Source organism: Dermochelys coriacea, chromosome 10 (genome assembly GCF_009764565.3).
Source record: "Dermochelys coriacea isolate rDerCor1 chromosome 10, rDerCor1.pri.v4, whole genome shotgun sequence".
NCBI lineage: Eukaryota > Metazoa > Chordata > Testudines > Dermochelyidae > Dermochelys > Dermochelys coriacea.
In genome coordinates this window covers 10,378,574-10,398,979 of record NC_050077.1, presented here as the reverse complement: position 1 = coordinate 10,398,979, position 20,406 = coordinate 10,378,574, and the positions used below count along the sequence as shown (strand labels likewise).

Sequence of the window (20,406 nt, the reverse complement as noted above, 5' to 3'; positions counted from 1 at the left end):
TGAACTTTTATGATTGAATATAATTACAAACTACATGTACAGCAATGAGAACTCCATTACAGAGCTAACAATCTTACACAGGTACAACAGAAATAATACTGACATAGTACATGGTATTCATAGACTCATAGAATATCAGGGTTGGAAGGGACCTCAGGAGGTCACCTAGTCCAACCCCCTGCTCAAAGTAAGACCAATCCCCAGCTAAATCATCCCAGCCAGGGCTTTGTCAAGCCTGACCTTAAAAACCTCAAAGGAAGGAGATTCCACCACCTCCCAAGGTAACACATTCCAGTGCTTCACCACCCTCCTAGTGAAAAAGTTTTCCTAATATCCAACCTAAACCTCCCCCACTGCAACTTGAGAGCATTACTCCTTGTTCTATCATCTGCTATCACTGAGACCAGTCTAGATCCATCCTCTTTGGAACCCCCTTTCAGGTAGCTGAAAGCAGTTATCAAATCCCCCCTCATTCTTCTCTTCTGCAGACTAAATAATCCCAGTTCCCTCAACCTCTCCTCATAAGTCATGTGTTCCAGCCCTCTGATAATTTTTGTTGCTCTCCGCTGGACTCTTTCCACATTTTTCACATCCTTCTTGTAGTGTGTGGCCAAAACTGAACACAGTACTCCAGATGAGGCCTCACCAATGCCAAATAGAGGGGAATGATCATATCCCTCGATCTGCTGCCAGTGCTCCTACTTATACAGCCCAAAATGCCATTAGCCTTCTTGGCAACAAGGGCACACTGTTGACTCATATCCAGCTTCTCATGCACTGTAACCCCTAGGTCCTTTTCTGCAGAACTGCTGCCTAGCCACTCAGTCCCTAGTCTGTAGCACTACATGGGATTCTTCCGTCCTACGTGCAGGACTCTGCACTTGTCCTTGTTGAACCTCATCAGATTTCTTTTGGCCAAATCCTCTAATTTGTCTAGGTCCCTCTGTATCGTATCCCTACCCTCTAGCGTATCTACCACTCCTCCCAGTTTAGTGTCATCTGCAAACTTGCTAAAGGTGCAATCCATGCCATTCTCCAGATCATTTATGAAAATATTGAACAAAACCGGCCCCAGGACCGACCCTTGGGGCGCTCCACTTGATACCAGCTGCCAACTAGCCATGGAGCCATTGATCACTACCTGTTGAGCCCGATGAACTAGCCAGCTTTCTATCCACTTTATAGTCCATTCATCCAGCACATACTTCTTTAACTTGCTGGCAAGAATACTGTGAGAGTCCGTATCAAAAGCTTTGCTAAAGTCAAGGAATAACAGTGTTAGTAATATTAGACATAGTGCATGATGATTGCAATGTTGTTGTACCTGTGTTTGGTCCTAGACTATTAGAGAAAAGGTAGATGAGATATGTTGGTGAGAGAGACAAGCTTTTGAGCATACACAGAGGTTTTGTTCTTTGTGTAAACTCGAAAGCTTGTCTCCCTCACCAGCGGAAGTTGGTCCAGTATACGATATTGCCTCACCCAGCTTGTCTATAATAGTATATCTCTACTTGTACAGATCTGATTCAGTTGATCATCTCTTGTACACCTGTGATTTCTCATTTGTTACGGGTTATCATCTCTACTGGAATTTGGGACTGCATTCCTTTTATCCATCCATCTTCCACACTTTACTGTCTGCCTACCTGTTTCAGCTGATGATATGAGCTGCCACCACCTCTTTGCTGAGCATAATAGAGATCTTTCACATTTGATCTAGTTGCTATAGTTACAAGCAATTATTATGTTCTGTGTCTCCAGAGGTGTGTGAATGAAGATAGTTTTGCAATATTTGGGAAAACACCTCTTTCTTATGAGCAAGGCCGGCTCCAGGCACCAAGCAGGTGCTTGGGGTAGTATTCGGAATGGGGTGGCAGTCCATGTCTCACGGCAGTAATTTGCCGCTCTTCCTGCTGCGGCGGCTTTTGGGCTACTGCTCCACCACTCTTCCGGGCACGGCGGCAATTTGGCGGCAGTTCCGCCGCTGTTGCAGTGGCGGCAATTCAGCAGTGACTGCTTGGGGCGGCAAAATTGGTAGAGCTCCCTTGCTTATGAGGAACATTCATACTCCTTGAAACTGCTCCTCTTCCACCCTGATTGCTTAGGCTTGATGGGATACGGTGCAATTTACATTTTGTGAATAATTTTTAGAGTATCTTCTTTCCTTGCATGGTTTTTGACTCCAAATAGCATGACTGGGCTCCTGAACAACAGTATATTATTGTTGACTTATATGGCACCATAGATGTTCTTGATACTTTATGACTTTGGGATTGCCAGTAACTGGTTGCAGCAAAGACAACAAATAACATTTAGTACTCCTCTAGCACTTTTCATATTCAAAGCACTGCCTGCAGATTAACTAAAAACTGCTCATGCTGGTGTCCTCTGCTGCTTCTCTGAAGTCTCTTCATCACATACTTAGGACCTCACCTTTACATAGTTAAATTAGATTTGGGGGTGGGGGAGAGAGAGACAGATCCACATAAAGTAGTCGTAAGAGTGTCCTGCCTGTTAGATTTAACTACTGGGCAACCTTCCATATGCCATACAGAGAGCTTCACGCTCTCACACTCCCATTGCCAGAGTGAAAGAGAGCTTCTTGCCCTGAGTGACAAATAACTCATTCATTGCCTTTTGAGAAAGACAAAATAAAAGTCTGCAATTTTACCTGAACAGTGGCTTCTGTTCTTTTCAGATCGCACTTTTATTGTTCACCCTCCTGAAGATAGCACTGTTATTAAGGGAACCACAGCCACTCTACAATGTGAAGCAACTCATGACCCTAGAATTTCAATCAGGTTGGTGGTGTCCATTATTGTTTGTGTGGCTTATCTGAACTTAATTTTACAAACTATCTGAGTGTCATTAGGTGAGAAGTTTCAGGATCCCAGATTTCAGCATCAAACCCTTGATTACTGCATCATAAGGTTGTAGACTGCATCATTAATCACATAAATTCCATTTTCTACTTCAGTCTTATGTATTATTTACAATGAGCTATGTTCCACTTCATGACTTCAATACAGCCTTCCATGATTTTACTGTCAAGGTTAATACACTATCAATAAAACCAACTTGTCAGAAGCTGCTACTTAATGAGAGTAAAGCCCAAAGGGATCAAATAGTACTTCAGAAGTGTTTACATTGGGGGTGCTGAACCTCTAGGAGAGGGGTGTCTCCACTCTCTGAAACACTTTAATAACCAAGGGCTAAATTCTCATTTAATTTAACCTGGTATAATGGAGAGCAGAACTTGCCTCTAAACTAGTGGAGCTGCACAGGATTTAGAGGAAGCTTACTGCTTTTAACAAAATGACAGCATTGAAATATGCACAGTTTAAAGGCACCACACATGAATGAAAAAAAATTATTTGTGGCTCTGAGGATTGTTTTCAAAGTGTTAGAAAACAGTGCAGAGAACCTATAAAATTGTGTAAACACTTTTAGACCATACTTGATTGTAGGGCTATGGGCTGTGTATACACATGTTTTGTAGCTGTATACATGTATCTAAATCTACACACACAAGGCTAGATCCTCTGGCATGGCAGCTACTTTGTATTGTGTTACTGGTGTAATCTGACAATATACCTGGTGTAACTAGCTCAGGGAGGATCAGTTCAGTGTAAGTGTGATCCTATACCAAACAGAGGGGCTCTTAAGCCACATTCCTTCCCTTCTGCTGTCAAAAAGTATGGGGGGTGTGGCTGGAGAAATGGGGAAGTCAAGGTGGTTCTATTTTACACTGATACTGGGCTGCATTTTTGGCCCCTTTTGGTTTGAATAATAGGGTGAATGGTCTGCACCAAATATCAGCTGGATCAGGAGAGTGCAAAGGAGAGCTTTAAACAATCTTTGCACATATACCACCTCCTGACTTTCACTTTTTGCATTTTGGCCACACCCAAGGATCTGGCCCATAAACACATACAGCATAAAAATCAGAGTTGGGTAAATACTTGTGGAAAATTTTTACAGTATTTGCTTAAATTGAAAAAATGAATTAACTTGGGCCACAACTTCCTTGCACCACTTTTGTATTCAATTTTTGAAAATATTTTTGCGACTGAGTTTTACTTGTACAAACACCTACTGGAAGGCTATTTTAAGCTTATGTTTGGGCGTCCATACCTGAAATGAGAAAAGAAGTACTTGTGGCACCTTAGAGACTAACAAATTTATTTGAGCATAAGCTTTCGTGAGCCACATGCATCCGATGAAGTGAGCTGTAGCTCATGAAAGCTTATGCTCAAATAAATTTGTTAGTCTCTAAGGTGCAACAAGTCCTACTTTTCTTTTTGCAGATACAGACTAACACGGTTGCTACTCTGAAACCTGTCATACCTGAAATGGTATTTTTTTATGGAATGGGATAGTGTTTGATATCACAGAGATAATGAAATGAGTCAGATGAAGATTCAATCATACTGCTTTTACTAAGAATGTGTATTAAGTTACTTGCAGTACAGTACTTCATAAAGGCTTTACTAGCACCTGTTAAAGATGGCCTACAAAATTCACTCATAATTTTGCCACTCATGGGTATTATACTCATTCCCTATAGCTATTCCATCATCTATACATTGTTTGTGTATATCATATTTTCTTTATAGTCACTGGTCTGAGATCGAGGTCGGAAAAGTTTAAAGGTCTTGAAAATATTTGTAGTGGTCTATCAGTTTAGCGCCATTTTTACTGTAGAATTTTAACAGCTGATATCTCCTTGTTGTTCAAATCTTTCTAAGCTTTCTTAGTTGTACTTGTTAACATTTTGAAATATTGTAACATCCAGGTATGTTTGGAAGAAGGACAGCAAGGTAATAAACCCATCTAGCAGTTCCAGAGTTACAGTAGAGAAAGGTGGTACCCTCCTTATTAGCCAGACCTGGTCAGGTGACATCGGAGACTACACCTGTGAGGTTATTTCTTTCGGAGGAAATGATTCGAGAAAGGCTCGACTAGAAGTGATGTAAGTATTCCAGTTGTCTGGCTTTTGATGGCACATTATATTTGGTTTTTAATTCTCTTGAGCATTTTTGTACTGTTTGTTTCTATTACTTTTTTAAAGAAAAAGATTAGCAAGAACTGGCTTAAGACACTGCCTTAAGAGTTTTGTATTTGCATGCCATAGTGCATGGACTTCCAAACGGCAGAAGCCAGTTAGCCCTCCTGGGAGCCACCATGTATGGACATGTGTGCCTGCTGTAGATGTTTTGACAAATAGCAATAATAGCTCAGCTCCAGGGACTTGAAGTTATAAAAATGCATCTCTTCGTTTTTTTTTCTTTCCTCACAGCTCAACAGATCTCAGAACTGTTGGTCTCTGAGGTATTTTTTATTCTCCTGCTTGCTTTGCATTTCTAAATTTTTAAGTAAAGTTTCCTCAACCACATGCATTTCTCGGCTCTTAATGGTAGTTTTAAAAGACCTTTAAAGTGCAGTCTTCTGCAAAAAGACTGTTTAAAAAAAAGTCATTGTGGGATTCTGTATCTTCTGTCTGTATCCCTTTAGATCAAATATGATCAGTTTACAAGTAGGATGTCTTTTTCTGTCTGCTAGCCCAGCATATTCAGGCTATAGTCTGAAAATCAAACTATTTTCTGGCTTGTGCATCATCAACAATAATAGATAAATATTCTGCAGGCCAAATTCTGCCTTCAGTTTTACCAGTGGACCAAATTTTGCTTTCACTTACACCGATCTAAATCCAGAGTAACTCCACTGAAGTCGCAAAAAAGAAAAGGAGTACTTGTGGCACCTTAGAGACTAACAAATTTATTTGAGCATAAGCTTTTGTGAGCTACAGCTCACTTCATCGGATGCATTCGCATTTTTGCGAATACAGACTAACACGGCTGCTACTCTGAAACCTGTTCACTGAAGTCAGTGTAGTACAGAAAGCAGAATTTAGCCCATTATCTTCTGTGACAAAGTTCCTGCTCTACCTTGGTGGCTCTTGCGCTTATTGGTGGATTTGCTTGCCTTGGAGCTTCACAGCAGCCCTCAGCTTGGCTGTTTTTCTGAATTCACAGTCCAGGTCAACGACTCCTGTGTCTGACCAGGAGTTGGGAGGATTTGGGAGGAACCTGGGCCTGCCCTCTACTCCGGGTTCCAGCCCAGGGCCCAGCGGAATGCCGCTGTCTAGAGTGCCTCCTGGAACAGCTGTGTGACAGCTACAACTCCCTGGGCTACTTCCTCATGACCTCCTCCCAACACCTTCTTTATCCTCACCATAGGACCTTCCTCCTGGTGTCTGATAATGCTTGTACATCTCAGTCTTCCAACAGTCCATGTTCTCACTCTCAGCTCCTAGTGCCTCTTGCTCCCAGCTCCTCACACGCACACCACAAACTGAAGTGAGCTTCTTTTTAAAACCCAGGTGCCCTGATTAGCCTGCCTCAATTGATTCTAGCAGCTTCTTGATTGGCTGCAGGTGTTCTAATCAGCCTGTCTTAATTGTCTCCAGAAGGTTCCTGATTGTTCTGGAACCTTCCCTGTTACCTTACCCAGGGAAAAGGGACCTACTTAGCCTGGGGCTAATATAGCTGCCTTCTATTACTCTCCTATAGCCATCTGGCCCAACCCTGTCACATATCTCCCACCTCTGCTCAACACTACGGGGTTGGGCAACTTGGGACGTCAGGCAGTGTACTTGTGACAAGCCATCTGCATTGCCATAGTGTTATATGGTGAATTGGAAAGGATATAGGGACAGGAACCATCTGGTCACCCTTGCGTTCTTCTCTTTATTTCGCTGCATCCACTGGAGGGGTGCATGGTCGGTCACAAGGGTAAACCGTCATCCCAGAAGGTAATAACATAGTGTTTCCATGGCCCATTTCACAGCTAGGCACTCTCTTTCAACCACGGCATACTTCTGCTCTCTTGGGAGGAGTTTTCTGCTGAGGTAGAGGATTGGGTGGTCTTCATCTCTGACCATCTGCGATAGGACAGCTCCCAATCCTACTTCAGATGCATCTGTTTGTAAAATGAATTCTTTGTTGAAGTTTGGGGCTATAAGCATGGGGTTACTGCAGAGGGCTGTCTGTAGATCCATGAATGCTTTCTCTGTGGCATCTGTACACTTCACCATGTCTGGATCCTGGGCTTTTAGCAGGTCTGTCAGGGGATTCGCTCTGATAGCAAAATGGGGAATAAATAGTCGGTAGTACCCCACCACACCTAGGAATGCCCGGACTTGCTTTTTCCGATTTGGTGGGCCAATTTTGGATAGACTCTAGTTTGTTTAGTTGGGGCTTGACCATGCCCCTTCCTACAATGTAGCCAAGGTACTTAGCCTCAGCTAGCCCTATAGCACACTTGGCTGGGTTGGCTGTGAGGCTAGCCTGTCTTAGCGTGTCCAGAACTGCCTCCACGTTTCCTAAGTGGGTTTCCCAGTTGAGGGTGTGAATAATCACATCATCCAGGTATGCCGCTGCATAACTGGTATGGGGCCGTAGGAGCTTGTCTGTAAGATGCTAGAAGGTGGCAGGTGCCCCATGCTGTCCAAAAGGAAGAACAGTATATTGAAACAGACCCTCTGGTGTAGAGAATGCCGTCTTTTCTTTCGCATCTTTGGCAAGGGGAATCTGCCAGTATCCCTAAATCAAGGGTGGTCAAAAATCGGGCATTACCCAGGCAGTCAACTAACTCATCAATACAGGGTATGCATTGAATCTGGATATCTCATTCAGCCAACGAAAGTCATTATAAAACCTAGTGGTGCTATCGGGTTTGGGCACCAACACAATCGGGCTTGACCACTGACTGGTGGGACTCTTCGATGACTCCCAGCTCCAACATCCTTTTTACCTCTGCCTTGATCTCCTCCCTTTTTGCTGCTGGGACCTGATATGGCCTTAAAGTTACCTTTGCCCCAGGGTCTGTGATAATGTGGTGATATGCTTCGGTGGTCCGGCCTGGTTTGGTTGAAAACACGTCCTGGTATCAGTTGATCATCTCAGTTACCTCCTTCGTCTGGTTTGATGTCAGATCAGTGGATATCCTGATCTGCTCCTGCATATTATTTCCCTGGATAGGGGTCTCTTGGGCCACTATACATGCCTCTCATTGGTGCCAAGGCTTTAAGAGGCGATAAATTTGTTCTCATTTCTGGCGTCCTGGCTGCCGAACCTTGTAGGTTACTTCCCCTATGGGTTCAACCACTCCATAGGTTTCCTGCCATTGGGCCAAAAGCTTGCTTTCTCCCATGGGTACCAACACCATCACCCAATCCCCTGGTTGGAACTGTCGGACTTTTGCCTGGCGATTGTAATGGGTTCGCTGGGCCTCCTGCGCCTTTTCCAAATGTTCCCGTACAATGGGGGTGACGCAGGCTATCCGTTCTCGCATCTGCAACACATGGTCAATTATATTGCTCCCCTCATTAGGTTCCTCTTCCCAGATTTCTTTTGCAATATCTAGTATGCCGGGGGGGGGGGGTCCGTATAATAATTCAAAGGGGGAAAATCCAGTTGAGGCCTCAGGTACCTCCCGTATTGCAAACATAAGGTAGGGTAATAGGGTGTCCCAATCCTTCCTGTCTCGACTTACCACTTTCCTTATCATTGCCTTGAGGGTTCGGGTAAACCTTTCTACCAGCCCATCGGTCTGCGGATGATAGACTGAAGTTCTCAGGGTATGTATATGGAGCAGTGTACAGAGGTCCTCCATTAGCTTCGACATAAATGGGGTACCTTGGTCTGTTAATATCTCCTTTGGTAGTCCCACTCAGGCAAAGATCCCCACCAACTCTTTAGCTATCGCTTTAGAGGCCGTGTTCCGCAGGGGGGCGGCTTCTGGGTAGCGAGTAGCATAATCCAGAACGACAAGTATATATTGGTGGCCCTGGGCTGTCTTCTCCAGGGGTCCCGCTAGATCCATGGCTATTCGCTCGAAGGGGACCTCTATGATGGGAAGGGGTACTAAAGGTGCCCTCAAGTGGGGATGGGGACTGTGCAGCTGACACTCCGGGCAGGACACACAGTACCTCCGCACTTCTTCATGTACTCTGAGCCAGAAGAATCGTCACAGGACCCATGCCAGGGTCTTCTCTATCCCCAAATGCCCCCCAAAAATATGACTATGGGCCAAACTTAATACAGCATTCTGGTGTTTTTGAGGTACTAGGATCTGCTGTACCTTCTGCCCCTGTACTGGTGCAACCCAGTATAAGAGATTCTTCTTCATTATGAAGTAGGGTCCTGGTCCCTGGGTTTTCCCTTCCACGGGGACCCCATCTATTTTGGTCACCTCCTTCCTAATGTTGTCATACCTTGGGTCTTCAGCCTGGTCCTGTCCAAAATTTCCTCTTCTGGGGCTAATCTGCCCGAGATCTAGGGGGCCAGTCTCTGTTGCCTCTACTGGTTCAGAGGTGTTAGGGTGTGGGTCACACTCAGGTGCTTCTCCCTCCTGGGTGGCCTCCTTTTCAACTGCTTGGGTCTGCCTACCTACGAGAGCGACCCTCTGGCTTTGGGCCAGTATTCGGGTTCCCAAGGCCTTAGCTGCCCTTCTTTCCCTTTTTGTCTTTCTACGCTGTCTGGGAGCGGAGAAGAAATCTGGGGATATTTCAGAGAAGGTTGGGGGTTGACAGTCTACTGTGGATGCCTCACTACTTTCAGGGCTTCCCCCTTTCTCCAATTCCCCTACCGGAAGTAAGTCTCCAAACCCTGGGAAGTCCCTCCCTATGAGTACTGGGTATGGGACTTTAGGGACTACACCTGGTGCTACCTCAGTAGTGTTCCCCTGAATCTCGATTTTTACTGGGATGGTGGGGTAATAACCAACTGTCCCATAGGCGCATGTTATCTCCGTACGCTTATCCCACGCTGACTACGCTTCACGAGCTTCCCCGACACAAGCGTAATAGCGCTCCCCAAATCAACCAATGCTGTGGTCTCTACCCCATTTAGCTTCACTGGTCTAGTTTACATATGTGGGGTTAGTGAGACCCCCACAAGGTGGATTAGGGAGCATGGGTCTGCCCAGTTCCCTAGGTTACACTGAATAGGCTCCTCGGCATTGGGACACTGTGCAGCGTAACATCTGTATGGAGTCCTAGGAATTTCCCAGTCTCTTGGCTTGGGTAGTCTAACATCATGATCCTCTTCCTCCTCAGTGCTACGACTCTTTGTGGCTTCTGGTGGGTCTCCAGCCCCTCTCTTTTTCCATTTGGGTTCTCCTGGTGGCCCAGTCACCCAAGCTCTAGGGCTTGGTGCTGCTAGTTTAAACCGGGGTGCTTCTTCCTTAACTGGTCAGGTCAGCTCCCTTGCCGTCCTTTGCCACTCTATCAGCATGATGACCACTTCGTAGGTGGAGGGTTCGTTCTGGCTTACCCAGGCGCGAAGGTCTGGCGGTAGTCCTCTCATGTACCCGTCGATGACCAGAACCTCTAGTATCTCCTCCAGACTCCAGGACTCAGTTCGTAACCACTTTCGTGCGAGATGGATGAGGTCAAATAATTGGGACCACGAGGTTTTGTTTTCCTGGTACCTCCACTCATGATGTCGCTGGGCCCGCACTGCGGTCATTACCCCAGATCTGACCAGGATCTCTGCTTTCAGCTGGGGGTAGTCTGACGCAACCTCTTCAAGCAAATCATAGTAGGCCTTCTGAGCCTCCCCACACAGGAATGGAGCGAGGATGCCAGACCACTGTTTTCGGGGCCAAGCCTCCCGCAGGGCTGTCCTCTCAAAGACCAGGAGGTATGCCTCTACATCATCCTCCTGTGTCATTTTCTGCAGCCAATTGCTGGCCCGCATAATTTGCGTCCCATTGTGGCCGCGGTTCAGCTCTGTAAGGGCCTTTACCTGGTTTACCAGTTCCCACAACATAGCCTGGTCTTGAGCGGCCTGGTCCATCAGCAGGCGATTAGTCTCTTGCTGCAGCCGCACAGCCTCCTGTTGGGCGGCTGCCTGGACACGAGTAGCCTCCTGCTGGGCAGCTGTAGCTTGTATCAGTGCCCGCACTACCTCCTCCATTGTGGTGAAAAAAAATAAAAATAGACCCCTTCCCTTCCCCCCCCCTTACAAACACCCTCCTTCTTCCGTCGTGCTGTGGACACCAGATCCCACTGCTCACGCCAGTTGTGACAAAGTTCTTGCTCTACCTTGGTGGGTCTTGCACTTATTGGCAGATTTGCTTGCCTTGGAGCTTCACAGCAGCCCTCAGCTTGGCTGTTTTTCTGAATTCACAGTCCAGGTCAACGACTCCTGTGTCTGACCAGGAGTTGGGAGGATTTGGGAGGAAGCCGGGTCCGCCCTCTACTCCGGGTTCCAGCCCATGGCCCAGTGGAATGCAGCTGTCTAGAGTGCCTCCTGGAACAGCTGTGCGACAGCTATAACTCCCTGGGCTACTTCCTCATGACCTCCTCCCAACATCTTCTTTATCCTCACCATAGGACCTTCCTCCTGGTGTCTGATAATGCTTGTATATCTCAGTCCTCCAACAGTCCATGTTCTCACTCTCAGCTCCTAGTGCCTCTTGCTCCTAGCTCCTCACACGCACACCACAAACTGAAGTGAGCTTCTTTTTAAAACCCAGGTGCCCTGATTAGCCTGCCTTAATTGATCCTAGCAGCTTCTTGATTGGCTGCAGGTGTTCTAATCAGCCTGTCTTAATTGTCTCCAGAAGGTTCCTGATTGTTCTGGAACCTTCCCTGTTACCTTACCCAGGGAAAAGGGACCTACTTAGCCTGGGGCTAATATAGCTGCCTTCTATTACTCTCTTATAGCCATCTGGCCCGATCCTGTCACACTTCATTAAGGACAGAATTTGGCCCTGACATTATTATTTAATTAACAATTCTGATGATGATGTGTGAGCCAGAATAGAATGTCCTTCATTCACCCTTAGCTGTGTTGATTCTGTCTAACAGGAGTAAAATGCAATAGAATTGTATTGTATTGGTATCACTCAAGTCATAAGCTATGACTCTGATGTATGTATGGAGCATATCTGTTGAGTACGAAGGTAATGTTTTTATATAGTCATTTTTCTGAGTTAAATTGCACTTTAGTGTAACTAAAATAGTATCTGTTTCTGCTGGTCATTCCTGATAGTCTCTTAGAGAAGATTCTTATGGTTCCTCTTACTGGCTGGCAGTGTAATGTGTTCCCATCTGAGATTTGCTACATGGAGCTCAGTTTTATACAGCATTACTCACAGTGCCCAGGCTAGATCAGATGCCCATTTTGAGAGAGCTATCATACTTTCTCTTGTTAAATAAGCATTCTTCCACTCTCCTCCTGGAGTGCATTTCTACTGCTGGGTAGTCTCCAACAGTGGGAATTTTTGAGGACCATTCCAAATATATTACCTCCTCTCAACCGTCTTCACTTTCGATTTATCCAGACTTCTTTGGAGCCTTTGTGGGCTTTGGCAATGAGTGTGGTATTTTTTTTTGAAAGGTGGACAGGTGAGAGGGGGGAAAGCTGCCACATCTTTATAACCAAGGCTTTGAAGCCAAGCTACAAATCTGTGTTGACATGTGTCACACTCCTGTGTCTTAAGTAATCTGAATGGTTCTCAAGTCTGTTCAGCAAAAGGCAGCCTTTTATGTTGTGTTCTGGAGCAGCTGCACCAACAGATGCATTCACCCCCGAGGATGGTAGATAGTGTTAATGTCACTGCTCGCCTCTGGGGGTTTTATCAATAAGTAACAGTGTTACACCCCATAGAACTCCGGCCAGTGGAAGTTACCTGAAAGGGGCATATCTCTCAAGTGTCCTGGGCCTGTCCCTCTCTGCAATCCTATCTACTTTCTACTCTGCTGGCTAGTTTTGGGTCCCCATGCAGAGTGGAGTCCGTTGTCACTCTGTCCTCGCTCCTTGGGGATATTCTGCTACTGATAGCCTATACCCAGGCTTCTACCACAAGAATCCAGGGAATGGATCAGATCCAGTCTGTTTAGAGAACTCCAGTAACTGGCAAGTCATTCAGTTATACTTTTGAATTGTAACATTTTTATCTTAGTGAGATAAAGTACTGCAAGAACACAAAGGAATGCTGTGTTTTTTGACAACTTGCATTATTATTTGGCTCAGTAGCACAAATCCTCAAAAAACAGAGACATATATAATACAATAGAAGTGAAATTGAGAAGAAAATACTTGGGAAGGAAATTCTTGAAGTAAAATTTTAAATTAAAAAACAGCTGCTATATGCATGACAGATCTAGGCAATTCCCTATTCTCACAAATAACTCTTGTGGCGAATATTAACAAACACTGGATGCACATTCTTATCTGTGAGCATTCACATCAAAGGCTTTGGCCAGATGCTCAAAAAGAGGCTCTCAATCAGTGACAGCCTTGAGTATTATATCTTAGTTAACTTTTCAATCTGATAGAGTTGCCTCCTTCCTCCACCCTGGATACCTGTGTATCTTTCCTCTACCTCTGTGCAATTAGAGGGATATTTTCCAAGTGTCAGGATCCCAACACAGGCTGCCAAGGGACAGAACGGGGCAAACCTGAGCCTTAGGAGTAGCTGAGGAGTTCATAGTCAGTGACAGACTGGGGTAGATATCAAGAGTCAGAGTCATGTTTCAGGATCCAAGATAGGAGGTGAAGTCCAAATCAAGCCGAGGCCAAGCCGGGAATTCAAGACCAAGGAGCAAGAACGGTCATCATGGCTACAGAAGATCTGTGCTGTTGCCTGGACACTGCCTGGAACATTCTATATAGTGCAGGGAGAGAATCAGGAGTCAGGGGGCTGCTGTAGGTCAAGCCATTAAGGTGGAACTTCCCATCGTCTGTGTCAACTATGGGTCAAGGAAAGTGGAGCATAAGGTGATTACAGCTGCTGTGGATGGCAGCCTGGAGTTGCCAGCTGTCTGGTAGCTCTACAAGCCTGGGTTCTAGTCCCATGGGGCCCTACATTAAGGTGTAAAGGACACAAATGCATTGAAAGTCAATCAGTTCAAAGTCCATATTTGCCACAGACTTTGTGTGACCCTAGGCCATTTAATATTTCTTTGACTCAGTTTTCCCATCTGTAAAATGAGAATGTTACATAACCCTAGTAGACCTCCCTCTGCTGAACACTCCAGGCTGTTGCGTTTGGCCTCCACCTCAATGGACTCCCTGTGCTTTAGCCTTCCCTTGATCTGAGTAGGCTGCAGCCTTATTTCTTTCCTTGATGTCTTTGGCACATTTCCTAGGCACAGGAGCTCTGTCCATTCCCCTTATGGAAATGGGACCATGAGGCCCAGCTGCTCTATGCACCAGGACCAAGTCTAATCTCCCATATTCCCTAATAGTATAAGCACACCCTCTCCCAGAATTCCACCCTTGTGGGCACTCTGGAGTTACAGTTCACTTCTTCAAGGACACATGATGGGTTCAGCACATAACCTGTACAGACTTTGCAAAGGTTTCTAAACACAATTACTCCTCTTTGCTTTAGCTAGCACAAGAAATATATAGTTCTAGACAAAAACAACAAACACATGCTTCCCTGCTTCAGATCTCTCACTAGTATTTAGCATTCTCTGAGCATAGAGCAAAATCATCTAAGATTCACCCCACTTTTTGCACTACTTCTCCTTCTAATCATGAAGTGTCTCTCTCCTGTCAGACTGTTTCCTTCTCCTCACTTCCAAAATGGCTAGTGAGAGATCCTGTCTTTTATAACCTCCCGTCCCCTTTGTCAGATGACCCTCTGTTCAGCCTTATCACATCATCAGGTGATCTGTTGCTTAGTAACCTCTCCTCTGGAATTCAGACCAGAAAACTGGTGTGCCATGGATTAGGGTAGCAGCCAACAATTTGTCCAACGGTTTGCCATTTGAATGGATGATTGTCAAAGTTAAATGTCCTTCTGTTATTAGCCTTGTGCCAGGTGCATGAATTTCTCCTTTTGCAACTTTTGGATTTTAGCTCAATATGGAGACAAAAGATAGCAGACAAGACAACCAAGTTCCACATTCAGAGTGGATTTTGCAGTCAGGTACAGATATACAAAAAATCCCCAATATCAACTAGAATTCATAAGCTGCACATAGGCAGATTCCCTGAATCATCACAAGGAACAACAAAGCTTCCTTCTCCAACCCTTTGTCTGTCTTGTCTATTTAGAATATAAGCTCTTTTAGACAGGAGCTATGTGTATATGTGATGCCTAACATAATGGGTCCCCTACTATGATACAAATAATAGATACCATTAATTGGTGCAAACAGTACAGAGTGGCTTCCCTGATGCATATCACTTATAATATGAGGTTTAAATTTTTGATTTTATGCTTGCAAAATTTTCTCAATTGCAAATAGAGAAACATGTGCAGATCTTGAATGCTGAACTTCTATTTCTGTTGCATCCAAAACTCATAATGTCTGATCCTGAAAGTAATTGTGAGTAATAGAGCATGCCAGCTTCATTCATCTTATCTTTATAATCCTGCCCAATAAGAAGATATACACAGAGGAAACTTTCCATTTTCCCATAGCTGAATAAACTCAGGGAGATCAGGCGGGATCTCTCCAGACAATAAGGTTTGCTGATTCCAACCAAAAGTATGCTAAAGGTTCTGACATTACCTGCTGCACCATACTCTCCTCCCCTACCATTCATTTGAGGAATATTTTTTTGTTGAATGAATGAATGTGACTGAGAATCATGGTAATACCCTACACTGTTGGGAAAACAAAGATTTTGGTCTTTGGGGAGATTTTATATTCCCCCCCCACCGCCCCACTACAAAGGAAATTACTTGTTAAAAATTTGGGGGGGGGGGGGAATACCCATAATACAAAATAGACAATTTATATTTGGCAGCCATTCATCTTGCTAGCTTTAGTCCTTTCTCAAGAGTTTTCCACTTCCCTTGTTCTTCCCCAAAACTGGAAATCAAGGAACTGGAGCTAGCCATTTACAGCAGATATCATCCTATGGACTTCAAAGTACTCCTAAGTATTTCCATTGTCAGTCACTTGTCAGGGGAATTTTGGTACCAGATAAATAATGGTAGTTCTTAGCAATGTGCAGTAACAAAAATCAAAATGACACCTAATTAAAAAGCCATTTGCTATGGATTCCATATCCCACAGGCCTCTAATATCTTGGCAGTCCCTTGCCTTTTCTACCTTCAGTCTGTGTGGGATGGAGCAGAAAACCCCACACCAGCAGAGAATGGGTTAAAGGGAGCCAATAGGCCCAGCTAGTCCCACCCTGCTACAGCTGCTATTCCTGCAGCCAATGCCAGGCCTGGAGGGGGAAGAGACAGAGAAAACTCTCAGCTCAGGGCTGACTGGCGAAGACATGGGATGCAGTTCCGCATCTCTGTGGCCATGACAACCAATGAGAGAGAAGTGCTGCATCCCTGACTGGAAAAGACTGTTGAGGAAACTGGGGAATGCCCAATAGTGATTGGACTTTATTTACTTGAAGGACATTGTGGGGCCACAAAGATCACAAAGGGCTGAAGGTCATAGAAACACACAGCGAACATAGGGAATATAAACTTCCTCCCCCGCACTGAGCTACCTGCAACTGTGGCAGGAAGCCAGAAGGGTCAACCAGGGAGCGTTAATCCAGGCAAGCCATTAGAGAATTGGTGGAGAAGGTGTGCATTGACCTCGACCCTGTGTAAGGGAGTTGATCAAGCCTAAAAACCAAAAACACAAAAAGCCCCCGAAGACCCACACTTCAAACAAACGTGTCCCTACCTTGCTACAGTGGATATGGATCATTTGCTAAAATGAATAGCCAAGCAGAAGGCACAACAACAGCAACTCTTTCAACAAATGGCCAACCAGCATCCGTGGCAACTACAGCAGCAGCTTGTACAGCAGGTGGTCGCCATATTACGGATATCCACCACACCGGAGCCTATAAGCCTCAATCCAGCAGTGGCCCCTGCCCCTGTCAGGCTTGTAGTAAAGCCTGCAGAGCTGCATCCTGCTTCTTTGCCAGTCAGCCCTGAATTGAGCCAAGTTCTTTCCTTTTCTTCCCCCTCCAGGGCTGGCATTGGCTGCATGTATAGCAGCTGTAGCAGGGTGGGACTAGCTGGGCCTTTAGGCTCCCTTTATCCTTCTCTGCTGGTGTGGGATTTCTCTGCTCCTCTACACTGTGTATTTCACAGTTTCATGGGAACAGGAAGGAAGTCAGGCAGAAAGCCTCTTCCTCTCTAAGGAGAAGATTTTAGTTGTTTTCAAGCTCTCTATTGGGCTGTAACCCAGGATATAAAAATACTGACAAATCCAAATTGAAAAAAAAAATAGAAAACTATTTTTAACTATTCACCATCAAATGTAAACTAACAATAATGATGGTTAATTTTTAAAAGTATGTGCATTTTTAGACCAAGAAAAAAGAGTAAGATACAAAAACTCTCCCTCAGGCATCTGTGGATTTGACCTCAATGGAGGTAAATCCAGTGTTGGCTCCAGGACTGAAATCAGAAATAAATCTGTCTGATTTGACTCTGGCCAAACTTGTAATTTCTCAATACAGCCATGATATAGGCTTTCAAGAAGGCACGCTCACCTGAGTGTCTGTTCTCTGTATGGAGTACAGTAATCATTCCTGTGTTAGGAGTTTGGTGAGACAAATGGGAAAGCTCTGAACAGAAGACAGGCTCTTCATTTAATATGTTAGAAACATTTATGACGATGCCATCAAGGCAGTGTGATTTGTTAGATTTCCTACCTTGACTTCCTAGGAAGTTGTTAGGCCATCAGCTGAGCTACCTCCAGAGTTTAACCTCTGGCAGTTATGAGCTGACTCAATATTACAATATTTGTTTCTAATATTATTCTCTAGCCCTATCACTATGACTGCACATTCATTCTTGTTTGTGTAACCCCTATTCTAATTGCTTTGTCAGAGTCCCATCACATGATCTCAGTGGCTGTCTCAACCTCAGACATGACAGTATGAGGCAGATGCAAAACTATATCACCATAGCAAGTCTTCTTGTGGAAGTTATGGAGAAAAGTGACCACACCTGAGTCCTTAGCGTGAGAGGTGCATGGTCTGAGCTCATGATATTTCTTATGTGAGATCTTCATATATTCCTATTTGTAACTTGAGAGAGTGAGGGAAAAAAATCAGTTCTTGAATTAGACGAATGACAACTGTCCTAGGAATGTTCCATGCCCCATACATCGTTGTCCCAAATCTCGTTCACTTCCTTGATTTGTTAGAGGCAGAACTGTCCTTAGTGGAACTCCTCTCAATCTAAAACACAGTTTAAATTATCATGCAAGCACATGACTTTCAGTATGTTTAAGCAGCAAGGGAAAGCAATTTCTTAAAGAAGAAAAAAGCACCATTCTCTTTGGGAGCATGAATATTCATGACGTTGATGGGGATTCATTTATCATTTCCTTGCACGCTTTCCTCTTCCTTTGCCACCATCTCTTATGTACAAAGTATAAGTAAGTGGGGAATTAATATTTGTTAATCTCCACTTTGGGGCATTTCCGAGAGAGCAATACACTTCCCCACTCCAATTTCTTTTTAATTTTAAATGTTCATTTCTCATCAGGTGTGTTTCTTACACACACTCTGTATCTGCCTCAGGGGGGCTTAACTATGTGCACACCATCTGTTGCTAGACAAGGTAGACCCTTAAGATTAAAGGAAATTACATTAGTGGTGCTAGGTGTATTGCATGAAAGTTAAAGTTCATGGTGTTAGGGCTCTCTGTGAACAGAGCGCACCTCCCATTTCCTTCACTCTGCTAACTGATTGTCCCACATATTAGCATTATCATTTGGTGTGAATCTGACAGAATAATAAACTCAAACCAAATCCTAAGAAAAAACATGTTTAAATTCAGTTTATGCTTAAAAAGAACATTAACTCACATATCACTACCCTAGACAAATCTCCTGGGTCTCTAGACAAGCTTGACAGTCTCCTTTTTATCTGTCAGAAAGCCATTTTAGGTCCCTGGACAAGTTTCACCACAGAACGGAGAGTGAAAAAGGATATGTCCATTTTCCTCTGTAAAATCGTTCAATACTTACCCCCCTAAAGAAAAATGCTATCCTGCAAACTCTTCCCCAATCGTATAGCTTCTTATATCCCCAAATGAACTTAAATGCAACTCTCTACATTTACAAGAAAACAGGATTAACCAATCAGTATAAATACTGGCAATATCCTTAATACATTCAAATAATTGTTTATGAAGTGCTTAATAAAACACTTATTTGGGTGGAGATTGTTGCAACCCACCCCACCCCCTTGCCCCCCCCATAGCCACTGCTCCTATGCAATGCCCTGTGCTAGTGTCTTCTTCTGGAAGAGTCTGGGGCTGCAGCCCATCTCGGCCCCATTCCCCACAGGGCCTTGTGATAGATGAAGGAGGGCTGTGACATTGGTGAGCAGCTACGCAACCAGCTATTAGTTTGTTGGTTTATATGTGCAGGCGAAGGAGTTTGTTGTGCTTTTTAGAGAGCAGTAAATATCCAGCAATTTAATGAATTAAGAAAATAAATGAGTACATTTGCTAATTCAAGAATGTCAAGTACAATTATGGCTTTTTGCTCTGACTGGCATAGATCAGCAATAATGGATGTTGAGGAAGAATTTACAGTCAGCTCTGACAGTGGGAGGAGAGGTAGATCAAATGGGTGACAACCAGCACTCACTCTTCTTCTGCTTTCCCTGACTGGGAGAGCTTGGCCCTCAGGGACTGAGATGGCAAGAAATAGAAATCAGGTTTATAAAATATAATGACTATCCCTGTTTTGTATGTGTTGTAGATCAGCATTCAATGAATGCAGCAGAATTTGGTTTCCGCACCTCATTGTACAGCCTCCATCACTTTCAGCCAGTGAATCCAAATGAAGTATTTTTTGTGTCGCATATATTTTTAGGAATTGCACTTTTTAATTGAGGTTGTGGGGTTTTTTTCTTAATGTTTCATTTAGTATTTCCATGGAGTTTCTGCAGGCATTTTCTCTACATTTTCTGCTTGGATGCTTCCAAAAATCAATTTTATATGAGGAAAAGATTCTACCAATGACAGTTAAAAGCCTTCATCCACCAGTAATCAAGCTGTTTTTTGTAGCCTAAAAATACACATGCTAATTTTGATTACTAACTCTGTTTGGATAGTGTCAATGAGTATGAAAAATTCCATGTTAAATAATGTCTCTCGTGTGTTTTATTTTGTATATGTTTTACTTCTATGCATTGCTAGGATATCCTTGGGTTTTTTAAAAAAGAAAAAAGTATTAACCAAGTTGTCTCAATTTAAAAAAAAAAAAGTTTGAATTTGGCTTTTTCCACAGCAAGTCACAGTTCCATCAGCTGTTGCACTGTCAATCATAGGAATCTCGGCATAAATTACATTTTAGAAACAGGACAAAACTGGATAATTCAGAGATCTATTTTATTTATGTATTTATTTTTCCAGTGGCTACTGGTACGTATACAACTATCGGACTGC

General features: G+C 44.1%; 1 protein-coding gene across 2 annotated transcripts in view; it reads left to right on the top strand.

Moving 5' to 3' along the window:
* The window catches only part of SDK1 (sidekick cell adhesion molecule 1), a 684,215-nt gene that overhangs the window by 472,728 nt on the left and 191,081 nt on the right, over positions 1-20,406 (top strand). For both annotated transcript variants that reach the window (XM_043493256.1, XM_038420360.2), the window contains exons 13-14: positions 2,699-2,801; positions 4,796-4,972. In XM_043493256.1, the coding sequence (XP_043349191.1) occupies positions 2,699-2,801; positions 4,796-4,972 (280 nt within the window). The remainder of the gene's footprint in view (positions 1-2,698; positions 2,802-4,795; positions 4,973-20,406) is intronic.